Source organism: Pan troglodytes, chromosome 16 (genome assembly GCF_028858775.2).
Source record: "Pan troglodytes isolate AG18354 chromosome 16, NHGRI_mPanTro3-v2.0_pri, whole genome shotgun sequence".
NCBI lineage: Eukaryota > Metazoa > Chordata > Mammalia > Primates > Hominidae > Pan > Pan troglodytes.
Window position 1 is genome coordinate 30,262,626 of NC_072414.2, and position 22,493 is coordinate 30,285,118.

Consider the following 22,493-nt stretch of genomic DNA (forward strand, 5'->3'; position numbering starts at 1 on the left):
AGAATTCCCCTACAGTATCTATAAAAGGTGGTGACATTCTTGTTCTTTGACCTCTAGTCCTTGATATATTTCCAAGAGGTCCTGGTGGAATCCCAGTATATCTCACCTCACATTCCCCTCATCCCATGTCGTCGTTGCTTTCTAGTCATTCACTTTTGTTAATAGTTACAGGTCTCTAATGGTTTTCTATTTTATTTTTCAGTTAGTTTGGTAAGTTACAGTTTTTTAGGAAATTGGCTTGTTTCACTTAAGTTTTCATATTCAGGGTCATAAACCTTTATATTGTATTCTTTATTAATTTTTAAATCTTTACTTTTAGTTTTGTCCCTCTTTTTCTTCCTAACATAGTTTATTTGTACTTTTTCTTTTTTTTCTTGTCCATTTCACTGGTCTTTGCAAATAATCAGCTGTTGGCAAGGATACTCTCAAGCCCTCTTGTATACCTTTTACCTAAATTCTCCAGTTTTTAACATTTGCCACATTGAATGTATCATTTTCTCCCTCTCCCACATGCACACACCCACATACACAAAAAACACTTTTTTTCTGAACTATGTGATGTAAGTTGCATTACAGCCTGCTTTTTACCCTAATTGTTCAGTGTATTTTTCCTAAGAACAAGGATATTCTCTTACAAAATTATAGTGTATTTATCATATTTAGGAAATTAACATAAATACAGTCTTTAATCTACAGTCCCTATTCCAGTTTTTACAACCGTCCATGTAATGTTCTTATGACAATTTTGTTTCTTCAGTATAAGATAATGTAGCATTTAACTGCCATAGCTCTTTAGTCTTCTGTAAAATGGAGCAGTTCCTCAGTCTTTAATGACATAGACATATTTAAAGAATACTGGGCAGTTATTTTATAGAATGTTTCTCAATTTGGATTTTTCTAATGTTTCCCCATGATTAGATTCATATTATTCATCCTTGCCCAGAATATCATATAACATCTTGTGCTAGAAAGTAAAGTTGTACTCAATGGATGAAATCTTGTTGAAAAGACACAAGTCAGCATGAAGGAGTTCCCTTTATCCAATTAAAGTAGGATAAATGATTATAATTCATTGACTAAAACAGGAATTCATATTATCTGTATTCTAAACAAGCAAGCAAATAGTGAAAAAGTAGTTCTTCCTTTCTGTAGATATTTTTAAATGAATTCATACTCTTTATTTCTTAATACATTTTTGGGTTTATTATATTCATTTTTAACATTTTAAATTGGACATTGAGTTCATTTTATTTTCAGATTTTGATTTTCACTCTAAGCTTTTTAAACTACAAATTTCCTTTTTGGCTTTTTGTTTTGGATTGTTGCACTACACAAATTTTTATATGGAGTTAATTTCATTATCTTTTAGGTCTAAGGGTTTTCTAATTCTCATGCTGATTTATTTGATTCACTTGTCATTTAGAAGCAGGTATAATTTCTTTCAAAAGAACAGGTATTTTAAACTAAAGTTGTATTGCATTATGTTTAGAGATGATAGCCTATGCAATAACAGTTATATTTGTCAAGATATATGTTATATTGTGGGTAAATGATTAATTTACCTAAGTGTTCCACATATTTTAGAAGAATGTATTTTTCAAGTAATTCATACAGGTTTCTGCATGTGTCCCATAGGTCAGATGTTTTAATGGTGATATTCAAATCTGCTTTATCTTTACTAATTTTGTGTCTATTTCATCTATCAATTATTGAGACATATATTCAGATATGTTACTCTGATTATAGATGTGTCAAGTTTTTCTTGTGTTTATTCTTGCCTAATAAAAATGTATGGATTATTTTTCTACTAAGTGAACTTTATTCATTATACCTTTTAGCCTAAGAGTCCATTTTGCTTATTACTGTCAGCATCCACCACCTTTTCCCAATATTATAATGTCAAGTTTAATTCCAGCTGAACACTTTTTCATATCCTTGTAGTCATGTGAGCCTCCAGTTAAATTTTATTCCTCTATTGGTTGTTTGTTCTAATTTTTATTATTTGCACACATACGTGTATACTTTCTCACCTCATTTATTTAAGTAGGATCTAGGTAGAAGTGTGGGTTTATTGGAGTATGGGAACTGTAGATACTGGTGTTCCAGTTACTATCTTTTTGAGTGAAAATAAAATACCTATGTATGTCTGACTGTCAAATATTTGATCTCTTTTGTAACTTGCTGTTTTTTATATTAACTATTTAGTCATACAAAAATAATGTGTGTTAAAATAAAGTGCCATAATTAGGAAAATATGATAACATTTTCTTTCCTTCTCTCCTCCTTTATTCCTTTTTTTCTCCCTCCTTCCCTTCCTTTTGTGGTAGCTGAAGGTAACGGAACTGCTATTGTGTGAGAATCACTGCCATTGCTGCTTCTGTTACTTTTATTTTTCAATGTCTAAAGCCCCACTCAGCTCAGAACACAGTGTTAAACACAAATTTATATTAATAGACAATTGTAAAAACATGTATTTGATAACATAATTCTATATAGAATGTCATAATGTATTTCTTAAAGGGTACAGGTTTTTATGTCATTCAGAAAATTAAAGTTCATTATAAGGGCAACTATTTGAGATATCAGTTATTGACTTTGGTTATCAAGTAATTTAATCTGAATTTGGAATTATTATTTTAAAAATGAAATTATTTTTCATTGGATTCAAAGGTATTTCAGAAAGTTACTAGTAAAAATTTTTATGTCTGGTTACCAAGCATACTACTTCTTAGATAACACTATTTGTGAACATGTAATTATCTACTCGTAAGATAGCAACTACAATATAGTACTTAGTAATTTAAAAGTATATATTTAATTGTACTCTCTTCTTCCAAATTATTAGTTGTTATTAGTGAAACAAAATGCACTTACACCCATTTTTGGCTTGGTCTATTTTAAATGCTTCTGGCAAGCAACACAGTTATTTTACGATGGGAGCTTTGCTCTATATTTCCCAAAATAACTTGGAATAAGTCTTCAGAAGTTGTAGTTACTTAGTAATCACAGTTTCTCCCCTTTTTTCCCCCTCTGTAAATTCTCACCCTGGAACTTTTTTCAGATGAAGGAAAAGGGTTGGAGATTGAAGCATTTTTACAGCCTTTAGAATCCATTAACAAACTCTTTAGAATTTACTCACATAAGTTCTTTGAAGTGCTTAATAGTTGTATCTGTCACTCAAACACCTCTGTCTCCATACTCAAAAATCCTCTTCATAAATAATGATCTCCCATCCTCGCATAGCAAGTAACCTATTGTGGGGTAGTGGCATCACCTAGTCACCAACATCACCATCACTACTAAGATTTATTGAAGATTTACTATGTGTCGGGCAGTATTTTGAATACTTCATTAGTTCATCTAATTCTCAAAAGTCAGCTGGATGGTGAATGGTAGAGACTGGATGGGACCCAGCAGGTCTTGGCTACAAAGCCTACAAGCTTAACTAATTACTATACTGAATTCTTACACAGTAGTAACTGTTTTCTTCTTCCTTGGGAAGTGAATGTGTCATGTTCCTGGCCTGTTCTATTTTTCATAGCTTAATCATTTTATTTTGAACACTTTTCACTCATATAAAAATCAATTTTTGTTAAACACCTTCTTCCGCTGTCTCTTAACCTGGTGTAATATAAGGAAACCGTTTGCCTTCATCTGTATCAGATTTTAATAAATTTATGTCAACAGTATTTTCAGTTTTCTTGAAGTCCAGAGTTCACCTGTTTATCTGTTCATCTGTATTTTCGTAAATAACATCTGTTTAATGTTAACAGACAAAAACATAAAAAATAAAAATAGATTTTAAAAGTTATTTTCGTTACCACTGGATTGAAAGACTTTAAGATCTTCTTAAAATATCTGTGGTTCCAAAAATATTTACCTTGCTAGTAAAGAATTTAGACTTGTATGTCTTAAGCAACTTAGATTTGTTAAGATCTGTGTTGGAATGCAAAGTTGTGCTACCAAATACACCTACATAACTGTATTTTCCTCCTTTATTATTATAGTCACTTTCCTAAAGCCGGCTCCAGCCAGTCTATTTGCAGCAATTATATTGTACTCCAACCTGGCCAGATGTTTGTATGTAAAAGTCTGAATTTTTCTTCATGCAATCAGTATAAACATTTAAGTGCTTTTGAATTTGTTGCGGCTTTTTCTAGTTTACAGTTTTCCATTATATGGTTTTTTTTGTTTTTTTTTTTTGGTTAATGTCTTTATTTCTAATCCCTGTGCATTTGTAGATGATGAAAAGTTCAAAAAGTTCTAGTACTAATAATAAAACATTAATTTGTTCTTTGTCAACCAGCCACATTTTTAATGGATCAGTGAAGGGTTATTCATGTCATATTATTTTGGCATCATATTCTTTATAGTTATTCTTGTTGATTGAATCCTACATTTAATATTTACAGTAGCTGTCTACACTTCTGATGTCTTTCCAGTTTATTAATATAAACTATATTTTGAGTAAAAAAGAGGGTGAGGCCACTGGTTGGCTTTTAAATTTATCTTTACTATCTATTTTATGAATGTCCTTCATTAATACGATGGGGGCCTGATGAAATTCACACCCACAACTAATTAATACTAGCAAGAAGTTTATTCAGCTTTTAATTAGAATTAGGGATATATTCCAATAGACTGAATATTTTTAAGATTATGTTTTTAATAGCTTCTGGCAATGGCCTTTAGGATAGTCTTAACAAGACTTAGAATTATTTATTTCCTTTTGCACCGTGTCTTGTCTTACAAAGAAGACAAGACGTTAATTGCCATTGGTAATTAGTCTAATTTTCTATTGGCCAGAAGTAATGTATCCCTTTACCTCATTTCTCCTACAAAGTAAATAATTCGCTTGGTAATATGGCATTGGTTGTTTTTAATCTCTTGTCAAAGATGTAATTGCTATTTTCTACAGTTTGTTTGCTAATTATGCCAATCTCAAATATGGTAATTCAGCATTGAACTCTGCTTCCTGTATGATTGTTGTTACTAATATTACTATTATCTTAAGATACAGAATTAATACAGTGAAAACTACATTGGGCTAAAGTCAGAACTTAGTGTTCTGATATAGTTGAGAAGGGACGTGAAAATAGCCAGCAGAATTCAGTAATTTTGAGAATCCTCTAGCCCTTAAAATTATTTTTGCTTTTCAGGAATGTAAATTTAGTTCTCATCAGATGATGAGTAAACATCTTCTGAGGCATTCTTTTTTTCTGCTTTCTTTTTTTTTTTTTTTTTAACAACTTTCAACCCCATTGATTTTTTTTTTTTAAGTTTGAAGTAGACAGTTGGTATCTGTCTCTGTTACTTAATCAAGGTGTACTATACATTGTGTTTAGTATGATGAAAGTACATTTTACAAAATGCTACTTAAAGTCAAAAGCAAAACAACTTTCTAATATATTGTGTCACTTAGATAAATAAGAAAATATTGTACATTGCATAGGGAACCTATGAGAATTATGTAAATGAGCGATAGACTGTTCTAGGAGGCATATCCTAAAAATTATGTACAAAGATGTTGGGTGATTGTGCCAATAGATTACCTTTTATCTATTCCACTGCCTATTCCAAAATTCATTTTAGCAGCTATCATAGAAGTTTTTCCCTAAAGGATAATCAGTTTTATGCTACATTAAATATATAATGCCAACAGTATTTTCTCGTATTTTTATAGATAGACGTAAACAAGTTGAGATCTAGTTTATAATTAGTATGTTTTTGTACTGGTTGGTATGATATTTAAACTCAGTATTTTCATGACTTTTAGGTGGAACACACTTCTGCATGGGTATTTATGTGAGTCAAAGAGCTAGTTCATTGGCCTCTTCATTTCCTCAGTGCATTTTAAAGCTAATTTTTATTGATTTATTTACAATTTCATCTTTTAGATTCAAGGGGTACATGTGCAGATTTTGTTACCTGGGTATAGGGTAATGCTGAGGTTTGGGCAATAATGGATTTTGACACCCATGTACTCAATAGGTTTTGAACTCTTACCTCCCTCCTTCTCTTTCCCCTGTAGTAGTTCCCAGTGTCTGTTATTGCCATCTTTGTGTCTATGAGTATTCATTGTTAGCTCCCTCTTATAAGTAAGAACATGTGGTGTTTGGCTTTCGGTTCCTACATTAATTTGCTTAGGATAATGGCCTCTAACTATATCCATGTTGCTGCAAAGCACATGATTTCATTCTTCTCTATGGCTGTTTAGTATCCCATGGTATATGTTTTATAAGTATATACGTACCACATTTTCTTTATGTAATCCACCATTGATGGACACCTAGGTTGATTCCATGTCTTTGCTATTGTGAATAGTGCTTAAACTTATTTTTAAAACTACTTTTTCTGTGAGTGTTGGGAGGCTCTAAACAATAGATGCCATTTGAAGACAAGATTAGGGTAGATCACGTTGAAATTTTATTTGAGAGTTAATAGTTGAAAATATTAATTTTGTAAAATAGAAGAGGGGGTTAATTCAGTAATATTTTCATGTATTAAAAATTAATTTGGTGTTATTATTATATATTAAAAAACTAGAATCAAACTGTTTTTATGTCTTCCCCTTTTTAACAATTCCAATTTAGCATTGTTTTACAAAATACTGCTTTTCCCACTGTTTATGAATATAGTATAAATGTTGCAGTAATTTATGACACTACCATTTACTTCTCCTTGAATTGTAGAACTTAATCATGAATTGTTGTTGTTGTTGTTGTTGCAAAATGGTTGTAACAAATATTTAATAGTAAATCTGTGTAAAATGCTTTAGCAAAGTGCCGACTCATAAAAGCTCTGGATACATGTAAATTCTTTTCTTTTTTTGAGACAGAGTTTTACTCTTGCTGCCTAGGCTGGAGTGCAATGGCACGATCTCGGCTCACTGCAACCTCTCTCTCCCAGGTTGAAGTGATTCTCCTGGCTCAGCCTCTTGAGTAGCTGAGATTACAGGTTCCCACCACCACGCCCAGCTAATTTTTGTATTTTAGTGGAGACGGGTTTCACTATGTTGGTCAGGATGGTCTTGAACTCCTGACCTCAGTTGATCCACCCGCCTCAGCCTCCCACAGGGCTGGGATTACAGGCGTGAGCCACTGTGCCTGGCGGTTAATTCTTTTCTAATACACATAGAGTCATCAAAGTATAGGAAGCAAAAGTCTTGAGAGAATTTCACTGCATTGCCTATAAACGGGCAGGACTGAACCTTAGTCACATTTTTGGTTATTTCTGAATTAATAAAACTTACTACCAAGAATTATTATATTCAGTGGTATGCTGATAAAAGGTTTAACAATCAGCTTTCAAGAGGGGACACAAGTCAATGATTTATAGCATTTACATACCTCTACCATGGCTGCTTTTACTCAACATGCCATCATTGCATATAGCATTGGGAAGAAATGAGCAGCAGTGTGGCATTATATAGTATTTCCACCGTACAGATATGACAGACATAAACTACCTCAAGAACATAGGTAATTGAAAAAATATAGTAAAATAATTAGGAACTGATGAGTTTTGTGTATTTATTATTTTATTTTTAATGCAATTTATTTCATTGTAGAGTTATATATTCTAGCTTTTAACAATGGCTTCCAAAATTCTTGAAAATTTAATATCTGGCTCTTGGGAGCCAGTATAAGCAGACTCTAGCAGACCTCCCCTCCAAAAGTATAAATTAGAGATTCCTAGTCCATGATCTGTGAATGAGTTCCTCGGGAAGTGCATAAAGCCTAAAAGATTTCTGAGGAGAAGTATTGGTTGAGTACCTAATGTTTGTCTGCCACTGTAGTTTAAGGATTTGGCAAACAGACAAAGGCCAGCTCATGCAGGGCCTAGTAGGTCATAGTAAGAATTTTAGTCTTGAAAGCATTGAAAAGACATTGAAACTAGGGAGTGGTCCAGTAAAGTTGCTATTTTTTTTTTAAGAAAAATTATTACTCTACCTGCAGAGTAGTGCAATTACTATTAGTAATTCACTACTACTAGTAATATCTGAGGGGATCATCAGCAGTGCATGGAAGAGATGTGCAAGTGATAATGGTGATTGGAAAAGAGTGGAGGTAATGAAAATACAATCTTTCACCAAATACCAGCTGAGCATTTATTATGTGTCATGTGCTACTATGGGTTTCATTTGAATTATTTTTAATTCTTTTCCTCCTGTTTTCTTATAGGGGATTCTTAAAATAATTAAGGTGTGTAGTTCTAGTCTTTTTATTAGATTAATTGCAAAGATCACTAATATATCCACTTTTGTTTTATTTGACAACTAACATATATTAAAAGCATACTGTGAATATAATGAAAGACAGGCCCAGGAACGAAAAAATGAAGAGACCTTATAACTGTCCTGGAATGGATCCTATACTGGAAGGATTTTTAAAATGCTCTAAAAGGTGTTATTAGTATAGTAGGCAAAAGTGGAACGTGGTCTATGGAACATGGTCTATAGATTAAAGTTCTGTGTTGGTTTTAAATTTCCTGAATGAGATCACCATACTGTGATTACATAAGAGAACAGTATTGCACTTAGGAAATATACTCAAGTGTGTATTAAAGAGCAGTAGAACATAATATATGTAACTCCTTTGAAATAGTTCATAATAAAGGAAATTAAATGTTTATACATGGATATATGTGGAGAGAATGTTAAAAATTAATGTGATAAATCTGGATAAAGGGAAAACAGGAATTTTCTGTGTTATTCTTGTTACTTTTCTACAAATTTGAAATACTTTCAAAATAAAAAATTTAAAAACCAAGGGTATATTGCTTCATGCATTGCATGAAGCTCTTAACATGAATGCACATTCGGTCATTCCACTCTAAGCTCTGGGATATTTTAGTACTGCAGTTTCTGTTTTAGAGATGAGTAGACTAAGGCTTCAAAAGTTAGGTAACTCACTTAAATGCATATTTTGAAAAAGTGGCCAAGTGTATTTGTTTTACTGCTGTGACCATTAAATCCTTACACAAAATATAAATACGTCTTTTAAGAAGTTTAGGAAAATGACTTTATTTTGTTTTGTTTTGTTTTTGAGATGAAGTCTCACTGTGTTGCCCAGGTTGGAGTGCAGTGACGTGATCTCAACTCACTGCAACCTCCGCCTCCTGGGCTCAGATGATTCTCCTGCCTCAGCCTCCTGAGTAGCTGGGATTACAGGCATGTACCTCCACGCCCAGCTAATTTTTTATGTTTTTAGTAGAGACGGGGTTTCACCATGTTGGCCACGCTGGTCTCAAACTCCTGATTTCAAGTGATCCGCCCGCCTCGGCCTCCCAAAGTGCTGGGATTACAGGTGTGAGCCACTGCCCCCAGCCAAAAATGATTTTAAAAAGTTAAATTTCTATTATTACCAACCCCCTGCCTGTTTCCTGGAAGTAATTCCTGATATATTCCTCCAGAAATTTTGTATGCAATGGGAGTGTATATATGTGTGTATTCTTAAAATGGGAGTATAATAAGCATCCTGTTTATAATGTGCATTTTTTATTCCATCTTAATCTCTTTATTGAGTGACTTTGTGAAGTAGACCACTTTATTTAAAATACTAAAAATTATTCATTAAAAAGTAATAGCGTTGTATCACCTCAGTTTGTATTTATGAGCTACATTAGATGCATTTGATATATGTATATTAATTTTTGGTATTTGGCTTTTGTCAGGTGGTTTTGGAATGTATGCTTAAAAAAGACCTCATTTATAATAAGGTCACTCCAACATTTCACCACTGGAAGATTGATGACAAGAAGTTTGGTCTTACGTTTCAAAGTCCTGCTGATGCTAGGGCTTTTGATAGAGGTATCCGAAGAGCTATAGAGGATATTTCTCAAGGTAGGTATTCTTGACTATTTTCTTAATTTATTTATCGGTTATATATAGTAGAGGTTATCTTTCTTAAAGTTGACCCAAAGTAGTTTTCACACTTTAACCATGTCAGCTTTTGTGATATGTGACCAGGCTTTGAAACCTCACAATAGATGAAGATAAAATAATAGATTCCTTAACGTGATTTGTATTTGTCACATCATAGTCTATGTCAATTGCATGTATTATCTTGAAGAGTCCATCAACAGCTGACTTCAGATAATTCAAATGTTTTAAAATAAGAGCTTGAAGGAAGAGGGAATAGAAATGTACAGCTGTGAGAATCCCAGTTGGTATTCTACTTGTGTATGTATGACACCAGTCACATCCTTTTTTTGGGTAATTATATAGAACTTGTAATATTCAAATGTATGTAGACTCTAGTTATTCCATGACAAAAGTCTTTACTTGATTGATTTCATTATTGAGGATTGGCAGAGACCACAAGCTCATCTATTCCTTTGTTATCTTGCCAGTCTACTAAAATTATTAACTCAAAAGCATACAGGTTTTGAAGGGAAGAATAATGTTTTTTCATGTAAGACTGGCTTATGCTTACTTAAACAAAATTCATATTAAAACCCATTTCTTCCCATAAAGGAAGAAATATCTAAGACTTGATTTTTTTTTCTAATTAGGAGGAAAATTATTTCAATTTAACTAACTTTCTATATAAAGTAACTGAAAGTGTGCTAGACTACGTTGTGATTTGTGTATTTTGAAGATGTCATTTTAATAAGAAAATCTGAAAACATAAACTGTGAGACCAGTCACAGGCAAGAACATGGAAATACATTGTACAAATCTGTTTTGATAGTGCATAAAACTGTAGTTAAGTAATTTATTTAGCTACTTTAAAAGATTAGAATTTGGTAAATGAGTAATTTTTTATTCTGATCCAGAAAAAATTACTATGAAGTAATAGTAGCCATTTTGTCTTTATTGTAAGACCCCATAAATTCTCCTTAGATCAGTGTTCTTAACCTTGGCTACACATTAAAATCACCTGGGAAGCTTTTGAAGCTTAAAATGACTAGTCTGCACTCCAGACCAATTGAATCTATCTGGGGAATAGAGTCGAGTCATCCCTTATTTTTCAAAAACTCCAAGAAAGTTCAAATATGGTGAGGAATTGTTCTCTAGTCAAGGAATTGTAATTTGAATTTGAAGGAAAAAAAAATAAGAAACTTAAAAAAAAATACATGATGTTCTGTGCCTCATTCCACAGAGATTCTGATATATTTTGGTTTGATGCCATACTCTGGCATCAGTGTATTTTTTGACAATTCCTCAGTTGATTCTAACCTTTAGCCAGGTTTGAAGAACCAGTGCTTTAAAGAGAGAGAAAAATAGTATCCATGGCTGCTGGAATTTATATGATTTAAAGTTTTGAATTACTTTTAAGTTTATGCTCATGTACCATAACAGTATACCTCTTTCACTAGGATCAAACAGATTGGGTTTAATGTTTTAAAAAATGATTTATAAGGAGTAGCTTACAAACTTCTAGGTAGAGTAGACTACAGTACTTAGTCTGCCTTGTTATTTTTGAACATTAAAAAACATTAGCTAGCATTATTATCAGCTGCTATATAGACTTTCAACAATCTCAGATTGCTTTTACTTGACCTTCTGTGACAAAACGATAAAATATGCTGCTCTTTCCAAAGGGCGCACTTCTTCTTATCTCATGCCTACTCCGTGCTAAGCTGTGCCTCTCAAGGGTAGCATGAACTAAGAGTACTTTGCTAGGACAAATCCTTTCTTATTAATTTATTGAAACTAAAGGTACTCTTAACAGCATGAAAATCTGTACAGAGACGTTGATGCAAAAAAGTCAGTAACAACAATTGGCCATTAACTGTCAATAGTGGATTAAAACTCATTTGTTTTCCATCTTAGCTAAAGCAACTAAAATCCTGGTTATGGGTACTAAATACTGTTTCCTGGGTTAAAGCATTTAGAAAAATGGAATAAATCACATCTTAGCATCACCAGAGCAATGTAATTATAATCTGCCTAGTAATTTTGAGTATTTGGGAGAAACTAGGGGCAGGGGTAGCTAGAGATAGTATACTTTCAGAGAAAACATCTCGTTAGTAAGCAGCTGGAAATTTACCTATAGAGGAGGGAAATAATTACATTATTCTCCATTATTCTAACGGGCAAATACAAGTGGCCAGTACCTTAATTGCCAGGCAGTCCAGAAAGATCTCTGATTAGTCTTCTAAAGTATTATAATGACATAATCAATTAGTCATTAATACTGAACTCTAAGACAAAAATTCTATACTTAATTAACTTCTATTTATTTTCTTAGGATGCCCCGAATCAAAAAATGAAGCTGAAGGGGCAGATGACTTACAAGTAAGTAATGGCTTGGAAGGAATTTGTAAACATAAAGGATGTGGAAGAAATCACTAGCCTTATTCAATAAACTTATCAATTACTAAGAATATTTCTAAGACACTGTATTTGTCAGATTTCTCCAGAAGAAAAGAACCAATACAGGTTGAGCATCCCTCATCTGAAAATTTAAAATCTGAAATGTTCCAAAATCTGAAACTTTTTTTCTTTTTGAGACAAGGTCTTGCTATGTTGCTCAAGCTGGTCTCGAACTCCTGGGCTGAAGCAATCCATCCACCTCCCCACAGTGCTGGGATCATAGGCCTGAGCCACCGTGCCTGGCCCCAAAATCCGAAACTTTTTGAGTATGGACATGACACCTCAAGTAGAAAAAATTTACACTTGACCTCATGTGATGAATCACACTAAAAATGCAGTCAGAATTTTGTTTCATGCACAAAATTATTTAAAATCATGTATAAAATTACCTTCAGCCTGTGTGTTATAAGGTGTATAAACATAAATTTCATCTTTAAATTGGGTACTATCCTTAAGATGTCTTGTTATGCACATACAAATATTCTGAAATTTGAAACAGTTCTGGTTCCAAGCATTTCAGATAAGAGATATCAATCTTTATATAGAAAGTAAAGTTTCTGGGATTTTTTTTTTCTTTTTTAAGGAAGTGGTTCATAAGATTGTGGGCTGGGTTGGCAGAATGGGCAGGCACGCTGAAAATTGGCACAAGTTGATGTTGCAGTCATGAGAAGGCCGAATTCTGTTTTCTTCAGAGGACCTCAATCTTTTTTCTTATGCCTTTCAACTAATTGCGTGAGGTCACCCACATTATGGAGGATGCCTAACTGCCATATTAAAAGGACATTCAAGCAACACTGTGTAGATACTCATGTGGTGAGGAACTGAAGCGTTCAGACAATAGCCATATTAGTGAGCCACCTTGGAAGCAGGTTATTCAGCTCCAAGCAAGCCTTAATAGATGACCAGTTGTGGCATGTTTTCATTGCAACCTTATGAGGAACCCTGAGCCAAAACCATCTAGTTATGCTGCTCTTGAATTCCTGGTCAACAGGAATTGTGAAATAATAAATGTTTGTTATTTTAAGCCACTAAATTTGGGAATGATTTTTGACTAATGCAGATTCTGGAGACCTGAAAATGGAGTGCTGCTGTAACAAATACTAAAACATGGGAATGACTTTGGACTCAGGACTCAGACAGTAAATAAAAGCTGGAAGGTCTTTGAGGCGAGTTTTAGTGAAGTTCCGAAGAGACTTACTGGAAGCTTGAAGATCTTTGGATAGAGCGTCAGTGAGGGCTTAAATGAAAATGAAGAAAACCATATTGGAAAATGGAAGAAAGGGAATGTTTGTTTAGTGGCTGAAAGCTTAGCAACAATGTCATGGCAGTAATGTGGGAAGCAGAAAATGTACCTAATGTACTGGGTGGTTAAGCTAAGGAGTTTTCAAGCAAAAGGTTGAAGCTGTTTGCCTGATTTCTTCTTACTGCTTATGATAAACAGTAAATGAGAGAAGTAAGCTAAGGAAGGGCTCCTAAACAGAAAGAACCCAGGGCTTTGCTGGTTTTGAAAATTCTCAGTTTCTCAGTATGTCAAATGGCTAAGATTAAGAAATGGTTTCTAAGCAAAGATCAAATCCAGGGCCTTCTCAGAAAAGCATTGTCTAAGGATGTGAGTGTAAATTCCTTTGTTAAGACCTCAGGAGGATTTAAGATGAACCTCAGAGAAACTTTCGATCGAAGTAGTAGGTCCTGTACGAAGTGTAAATGTATGTCACTTAGCAGAAGTTTAAGGTTGAGAAGAGTTTTTCTCATTTATGAGTGTGCTTTTTATCTAATGGAGTGGACCTCTACAAAATTCACAAAGTTTTTCAAAGCATTATATTGGCAGAAATACCACCTTTGATTGAAGAGGGGCCCTTTGGATCCCCAAAATTCCACTGGCAGGAAGCAAGTTGAAAACACTATGCAGATGCAAACTTGGCCTACCTTTCAATGAAAATAGAAGGAAATTAGAAATTAGAACCAAGATCTCAGGCCAGAGCCACGAGTTATGAAAAATTATTCCCAGGTCCTAAGTTCCCTTCTAGGAACTTCTAACATTGCCACCTTGATTTCAGAATTATGTGCACCAATAACTATGTTGTTCCTCTCATTTTTTCCACTTTTGAGCAAGAAGGTCACATGGCAGTTAACCCTCTGCCTGTCCTACCATTGTCTTTTGGGTATGTGTTGGGCAGGTAATTTGTCTCTTAAGTTCCAGAAACCAGATTGAGAGAAGCAATATATATTCAAGGAGCAGCATTTAAGGAACTACCTACACCCAGGAAATTTCATCTGTACCTGCACCTGTTTAGAAGACAACATCCTAGCTTTGAAGATGTTGCTGTAAAAAGATGAGAGTTTTAGGAAGTCATGGGAGGGTAGAGTGTATTTTGAATATGAGAAAAATATAAATAATTGGTGTTCAAAGAGCAGTGAAGTATGGTCGTTTTAAAATACGGAAACATTATTTTATACTTCTCTCATCATTGGAGTCTAATTCCCCTCTTCCTGAGTGTAGGCTGTTCCTAGGGACTCACTTCTACTACACGGAATGTGTTGAAAATGAAGTGTGACTTCTGAGGGTAGATCCTAAGAAAATTTCTGGCTTCCATCTTGCTTTCTCTCTTGGATCACTCTGGGAGAAGCCAGCTACTATATGTGAAGACACTGGAGAAGAGATGTATGAAGAGATCCATGTGAGGAATTGAGGTCATCTGCCAACAACCAGCAAGGAACTGGAGCCTTCTAGCAACAACCACGTGAAGTGAACCATCCTGAAAGCAAGTCCTCCAGCCACAAACAAGCCTTCAGATAATTACAGCCACTGCTAATATCCTGACTAGAACTTCATGGGGACTATAAGCCAGAATCACCCAGCTAAATTGGTCCCACATTTCTGACTTACAGAAACTATGAGATAATAAATGTTTGTGTTTGAAGCTGCTAAGTTTTGTGGTAATTTTTAATGCATCTATAGGTAAAGAATGCACAAGCAGAAAGGGAAGTTTAACTTTTTCTTAAGACGATTAGAATGATAGCTAATTTTTTCAGAGTTACAACTGCAAAAGAAAACTCTTAAATTTACCTTAGTACCATTTATTTCATTCATGATGTTCCAAAGGTTTAGAAGGTCATTCTTCTTTTGGAATGTATGGGAAGTTGCAGTGTGTTCTGATTTATCTAGCTACTTTATTAGGAATAAAATAGATCATGTTAAGTTTCATAATTCATCTTATGGGCTTGGCATAAATGTTTTGAATACAGATTATTCAAAATCTGTTTAAGGTGGTGTTTATATCGGGTTTACTTCATTGGCAATTGTTTGCAAAGACAACTAATATAGTTTAAAAGAATAATGCATTATCTAATTTTTAACAGTAAAAGTAATGATAATGTTATATTTAAATAAATGTTTTGAAGGCATTAAATGTCAAGAGTGGAAATCCTCTCCCTTTTGGATGTTCATTAATTAATTCAACAAATATTTGAGTACCTATTTCTGCACCAATAACTGCTAGACATTTCCTTCATAAGCTATTGGACAACTTTCTGCTTTCAACAATTAATGTCTTCATCAATTATCATAAGTCAACAAAGAAATTTACCTTTCTATTTCATATCTGTCTTTGGAGGGTTTTATAACAGATCATCATTTGAATTTAAAATCCTATCTTTCTTATCTTTTATTCCTGATGTGTAGTATAGTGCTAATCACATACATAGTTGGCACTCAAAAGTTTTGAGGAAAAGTCTTAAAAGTTAAGATTTTTTAAAACCTAACCAATATTAAGGTGTGAATGTTCTTTTCATTTGGTTTCTTTTCTTTGACTATTTTAATGAGACAGTTGAGAGCTTTTGGTTTTTTTGTTTGTTTTTGAGACAGGGTCTTACTCTGTTGCCCAGGCTGGAGTGCAGTGGCATGATCTCAGCTCACTGTAGCCTTTGCCTCCTGGGCTCAAATGGTCCTCCTGCATCAGCCTCCCGAGTAGCCATAGGCACGTACCACCACTCGCGGCTAATTTTTGTATCTTTTTGGTAGAGACAGGGTTTTGCCACGTTGTCCAGGCTGGTCTCAAACTCCTGGGCTCAAGTGATCCACCCACCCACCTTGGTCTCTCAAAGTGTTGGGATTACGGCATGAGTCACTGTGCCTGGTCTAGGTTTTTCTTGTTGTTGTTGTTTAATGCTAGCTTATGCTTGTTTTAAGATCATTTTAAGTGCTGACAGAGTTGTCACTTACAACATTTACAGCTCTTATTGTTCAGATATGCTGGATTGAGAACAAAACCCACAAAACTTACCTCACAACAGGCTTGAGGTTGAAAGAGGAAAATATCTTAGATATCATGTTTTTGGGCAGAAGAAAGATGAGATCTGATTGATATGAAGTAAAACATTGTCATGTTTTCTCGTTTGGCCATTGAGAAGTACCTAAGTTAATCTTTTTTAGAAGTAAGTAATGTCATTTCTGAGCCAAAATGATTAGAAGGCTATGATTTATGTTTGTCTAATTTTGCTTTAGGCAAGGGATATGAATTGTTCATGTAATGATTTTCAAAGGTGGTAATATTTTAATAAGGCTCTATATCTGAAAACTAAGTTAGTGGATTGGCTTTATTTAGGTAGTACAGAGTATTTAATGGTACTGCAAGCTATCACAATCCTTTAGTAAGTGCTGCCTTAACAGTTTTCAGAAAGCCCTGTTGTATCTTAGGTTGAGTTTTATTTATTGCCCAATAAGAGAGCAAAAAAATTCTCTGTATAACTTTTTGCATAATGTTATTTAAAATTTTATTGACTCTTAGACTAATATGTGCATATTTCGAAAATTACAAAGACAAAATTAGGAATCATTCATTCCTACCCAAAAATAATTACTGTTTATATTTGAATATTTCTGCTTAGGTTTTTCTTTCTTCTGGCATCTTGTATACAAATGCATACCTCCTTTTAAAAGCACCATTGGGATCATACTTCTAAAATGCAGTTAGCTTAAAATCTCTTGGCCATTTTCATTGTGTCAGTCTAACTTCAGAGTCTTTGATCTTAGCCATTACATTATGTAGCTATACTACAATTTAATCATTCATGTCATTGAATATTTCCCACAGCATTTTACATACATTTTAATTTGTATCTTTGAGTGTGACCTTAAGATAAAAATCCTAGAAATATACTTATCATTTAAAGGGTTGAAGATTTATGTGTTAGCAGGATGTGTGTAACTACTGCTTATTAACTCAAAAGTAGATCTACAGACAGTAAACAATCTCTGCAAACCTAATATCACATTAAGCCAAACTAACTCTTCATTAGAAACGTAGTTTAGTTCTTCTGTTGAATAAGCCAGGTTAGAGGACTTGTTTTCCTTTACCACTATTGCCAGACATTGTGTCTTGCTGCATTTTTTATATTCCTTCTATATTATTTCATCACAGATCACTGTGTTCAGGTTGCTTAAAGAAAATGCTATATGCTGTTAATGTTTCCAGTCAAAGCTCAGACAAATAGAAAACTAAAAATTCAAGGGCTGGTTTATTCTTAACCTTAAGCTAATCAAACTAAAGAAAGCTAATGAACAGAATAGGAGACAGTTGTGGCCAAACTTAAAATGAATTGCAACTGGAAACACTACACCACATGTTAATAATGGTTTTGTTGGGCTTGTGGAATTAGAGTAATTTTTTTCCTTTTTTTCTATGGTTCCTAAGCTAGCATAATTTGAGCATATAATTTTAAATACCTAAAGAATTGCTTTGGTAGCATGTTTAACACATGTAATGCCAAGATATAAGGGCTCTTTACCAAAGAAAATTTTAAACCACTTCTGTCATTTAATAAACCAATGATATAATTATTTAAAAACTTATTTTAGTAGTATATGAGCCAGCCACACATTTTGCAAACCTGTAATTTGTGATTTACAATTACAGGAATGATGTTCTTGAGCAGTATGTCGACTGTGATATCCCTTTTTTTCTGCATTTGACTTATGTATTGGGAATCATACTTTAACAAGGGTTTGCAAAACAGTACTAAATTTTCTCTAAGAACTAGTACCAGCAGAAGGGGTGCAAAGGGAGGAGAGAAGCAAAATCTTTTTTTGTTTTTTCTGCAGCTGTCATCTGGCCTTATGTTCTGATCAAGAGCTACAGCTGGAATTATTTTATTGCTTTACTCTGTATCCTTTTGCCTCCACACACAAAATTGCTATAGAAGTCTTTGAAAAATAAAAAGCTAGGCACTTATCAACCATAAGAGAATAATTCTTACACCAGCAGCTGAGAGTAAAACAAATTTTCATTGTGCATTAACTATTGGCATGGGTTACTTTGTAGACAATACTCATTAGCCTGTGCCAGCATACAATACTAAAAGCACTGAAAGTGAGTATATATAAATGCTATAGATGTAATTTTTTTTAAGCTAGAGGTCATGCCAGTGTATTTACAGTCTTTGTGCCTATCATATATTAAACTTTTTGCTCTTGTGGAAGATTTTTGGCATTTCTCACCACCTAATTTTATGTTATGTTCATGTTTCCATAGTAATTGTCACTTTTCAGGGGTTATAACCCAGTTAAAAAAAAAATAGAAGTTTGTCTAAGTCTGAACACTTTATGCTCAATCATATCCAAATTAAGAAATGTTTTGGTTATTACTACAGGTTGAGCATCCCTAATCCACAATTCAGAATGTTCCAAAATTCAGATTTTCTTAAGCACTGACATGTGGCTCAAAAGAATGCTCAGATTTTGAATTTTTTTTACTAGGGTAGGTATATTGTATTATATTATATTATATCATACGCATTTATACTTAGGTTGAACATCCCTAATATAAAAGTTAGGTAAGCAGTAAGGCCCAGTGTGGGCAGAGATGTAAGGAAATGTATCCTCTGTCTTAAACAATTAAGGGGTTTTCAGTTGATAACATAAGTTTGCCAAAGGGTAGCTTGGTAATATAATTGAATATGTGTATATACTTTATTCAACAATTCCATTTATAGGAACTAATACTAAAGAAATAATACAAGTACACCAAGATATATGTAAAAAGAAGTACATTACAATGCATATAACAAAATTTTGGAAACCTAAATGCCCATAATCAGAGTATTAGCTAAGTAATATATGACATATGCAATACTGGACTTCTTTGCAGCAGTTGCAAAGTGTAACTTGTATACTGGTATGGGGAAAGGTCCATGGAATGTTAAGGAGTGAAGAAAAAGAGCACTGTGTGGATAGACTGCAATATAAATGGGATCAAATTATACATAGCATGTAAACACATGTGCATGCATTAGGAAGTTTAGGAAGATATATGTCAAATAGTAATAGTGGCTATTCCATGGGGGTAGGATTATGGAAATAATTTTTTTGTTTTTATAACTTGAACTTTGAATAACAGTTATTGAAAGATATTTTTTGCCAGGTGTGATAGCTCATGCCTGTAATCCCAGCAGTTTGGGAGGATGAGACAGAAAGACTGCTTGAGCCTAGGAGTTCAAAACCAGCCTGAGCAACATAGTAAGACTCTGTCTCTACCAAAAGCAAAAAATTAGCCAGGCATGATGGAGTCCACCTGTAGTCCCAGCTACTCAGGAGGCTGAGGTGAGAGGATCATTTGAGCCTAGAAGGTCAAGGTTACAGTGAGCTGTGATCGTGCCACTGCATTCCACCCTGGGCAACAGAGCAAGACCTTGTCTAGCTAGCTAGCTAGAGTGTTTAGATTTATTATTGCTTAAGGAGCTCTCTTTATACACTTTTTTTCTAATATATCACATTTACTCCTGAGGTATCAATGTGATCTGATTATTGGATATTTGCATGTCACAGATTATAGAATTTTCAGTGTGTGCCAGGCATATAGTTCTATGCTCCAGGGATAAAACTTAGGCAGAGCCCTCCTTACAGGTTGTCCTAGTTCGTTCTAGCTGCTACAGCAAAATGCCGTGACTGGGTAGCTTATAAACAAAAGTAATTTGTCACCATTCTTGAGTCTCAGAAGTCCACTCAAGGCACAGACTGTGCCTGGTGAGGGCCCACTTTCAGGTTCATAAGTGATACTTGGCTATATCCTCACATGGTGGAAAGAACAGGACAGCACTCTGGAGTCTCTTTTATAAGGACACTAATCACATTCATGAGGGCTCTACCTTCCTAATTGAATCATAGCCCCACCTCCTAATACTATCATATTGGTAATTAGATTTCCACATATGAATTTTGTGGGGGACACAAACATTCGGAGTATAGCACTGGTTCACAGGAAAAACGTAAGTAAAAGAGTACTCAGAATATAGGGTGATAGATACATATAATTTTAAGGTAATTCAAAGGAGGGAGTGATTAACTTGTGACTGAATCAACAAAGACTTTTTGATGAGTTTGTAGCTGAGGTTAAGCATAAAACAGTTTTTTAGTGGAAAATTTGAAGCATGTCATTGTTGGGCAGAGGAATTGACATGTACCAGAAAATCAGAAGTATGAAACATCAGATGCTAACAGAAAGAGACAGGTACATCAATATTTGTAAAGCAAAGAAATGAGGATGAAAATCAGTAGGAACAAGCCATATTAAGAAAGTATATTGACTATTTTAAAGTAACAGACTGTGTGTTCATTTATTCTTTTGTTCATTCTTGGAGTTTCTTATTCACATAAGGAAAGCCACTATATAATTTTTAATAAGATGGATCCATTATAATAGAAATTAAATAGCAGAAATACATATAAGAGTGAACAGTGTGACAGCACCTAGTCTTGGTAAGAATATGGAGCGCCGATTGTGAATACATGAATTGTTCAAACCACCTCAAAAATCATTTTCATTATGAGAACTGGAACATATGTATATCCTGTGACCCAGTATTTCTATTCTTTGTCTTCTAGAGAAACTCTTGTGCATATATACCATAAGGCCTATACACTATTATTCCTAGCAACATTTATTGAAATAGCAAAAAATTAGAACTGCCCAAACATCCATAGACAGAGAATAGATTAATAAATTGTAGTGTTCTTATCCAGACTCTGCCACCTAGTAACATTTATTTTAGGCAAGTTGCTTAATCCCTTTGAATTTTAGTCTCTTCATACGGAGTAGGTTGATAATACTATGTACCTCAAAGGATTATTGTGAGGATTGAGTTAACCCATGTAAAGTACTTGAGACTGTCTGATACACAGAAAATGCTCAATAGATTTTAGCTATCATTGGTACACAGAGGTCAAAATGACTGATTATTGCTACACATGTCAAGGTGAATGAATTTCACTGAAAAAAAATTGAGCAAAAAATTTAAGAATGTCCCATGATATCAGTCAGTTCAAAAGCATCTATAACTAAATATTGTTCAGGGATATTTGTGTAGTAAAACTGTAAAGAAGATAAGAAAATGAAAAAAAATATGATTTCAAGATAGGGTTTATCTGCTGAGGGTCCAAGTGGTAGAGGTGGGGGGTGCTAATACGGAGAAACACAGAGGAGTAATTAGTTGTATTGGTTATGTTCACTTTCCTTAAGTTGGGTGACAAATGTACACGTTCTATTATTCTTTGTATGATTTTGTGTATAGTCCTTTATACATATAAAATAACTCCTTGGAGAGAGAACCCATGAGTCCCCTGGTTCTAGCCTCAACTCCACGGAACTATATTGATAGTTTCTGGTATTTTAAAAGTAAAAATATGAATCCATCAATTCATCCTTCTATCAGTTAGACAAATGGGATCATGCCATGTTGACTGTTCTGTACCTAGCTTTTTTCATTTAACAATACCTTGGGAATACTGAAAATATCATTTTAATAGCTGCACAGAATTCTGTCATATATCATAATTTTTGACCAGTTCCCTGCTGGTAGAGCCATAAGATATTTTGATTCTTGTTTTCTTTGATATTTTGATTCTTGTTTTCTTTATTTTTGTTAAAAAATAGTGCTACTGTGATTGTGTATGTGTGTGTGTGTATCTGTATATACAGTCAATCTCTCAAAGTAGAAGTGCTGGGTCAAAAAGTACGGATTTTTTTTTTCCAGTGCCATTATCAAATTGCACTCTCACCAACAGCGCAAAAAAGTATTTCTATTTCTCCAAACCCTTGCCAACATTGAGTATTACTACCTATTTTTTTACATCTTTCCTAGTTAGTATATAAAAATGGCATTATACTTTCATGTGTCT

At 33.9% G+C, this 22,493-nt stretch overlaps 1 protein-coding gene across 4 annotated transcripts in view; it reads left to right on the forward strand.

Annotated features, from left to right (window-relative positions):
• The window catches only part of SPRED1 (sprouty related EVH1 domain containing 1), a 101,476-nt gene that overhangs the window by 59,971 nt on the left and 19,012 nt on the right, over positions 1 to 22,493 (forward strand). For all 4 annotated transcript variants that reach the window (XM_063794713.1, XM_001138171.7, XM_063794714.1 and 1 more), the window contains 2 exons: positions 9,676 to 9,844; positions 12,198 to 12,244. In XM_063794713.1, the coding sequence (XP_063650783.1) occupies positions 9,676 to 9,844; positions 12,198 to 12,244 (216 nt within the window). The remainder of the gene's footprint in view (positions 1 to 9,675; positions 9,845 to 12,197; positions 12,245 to 22,493) is intronic.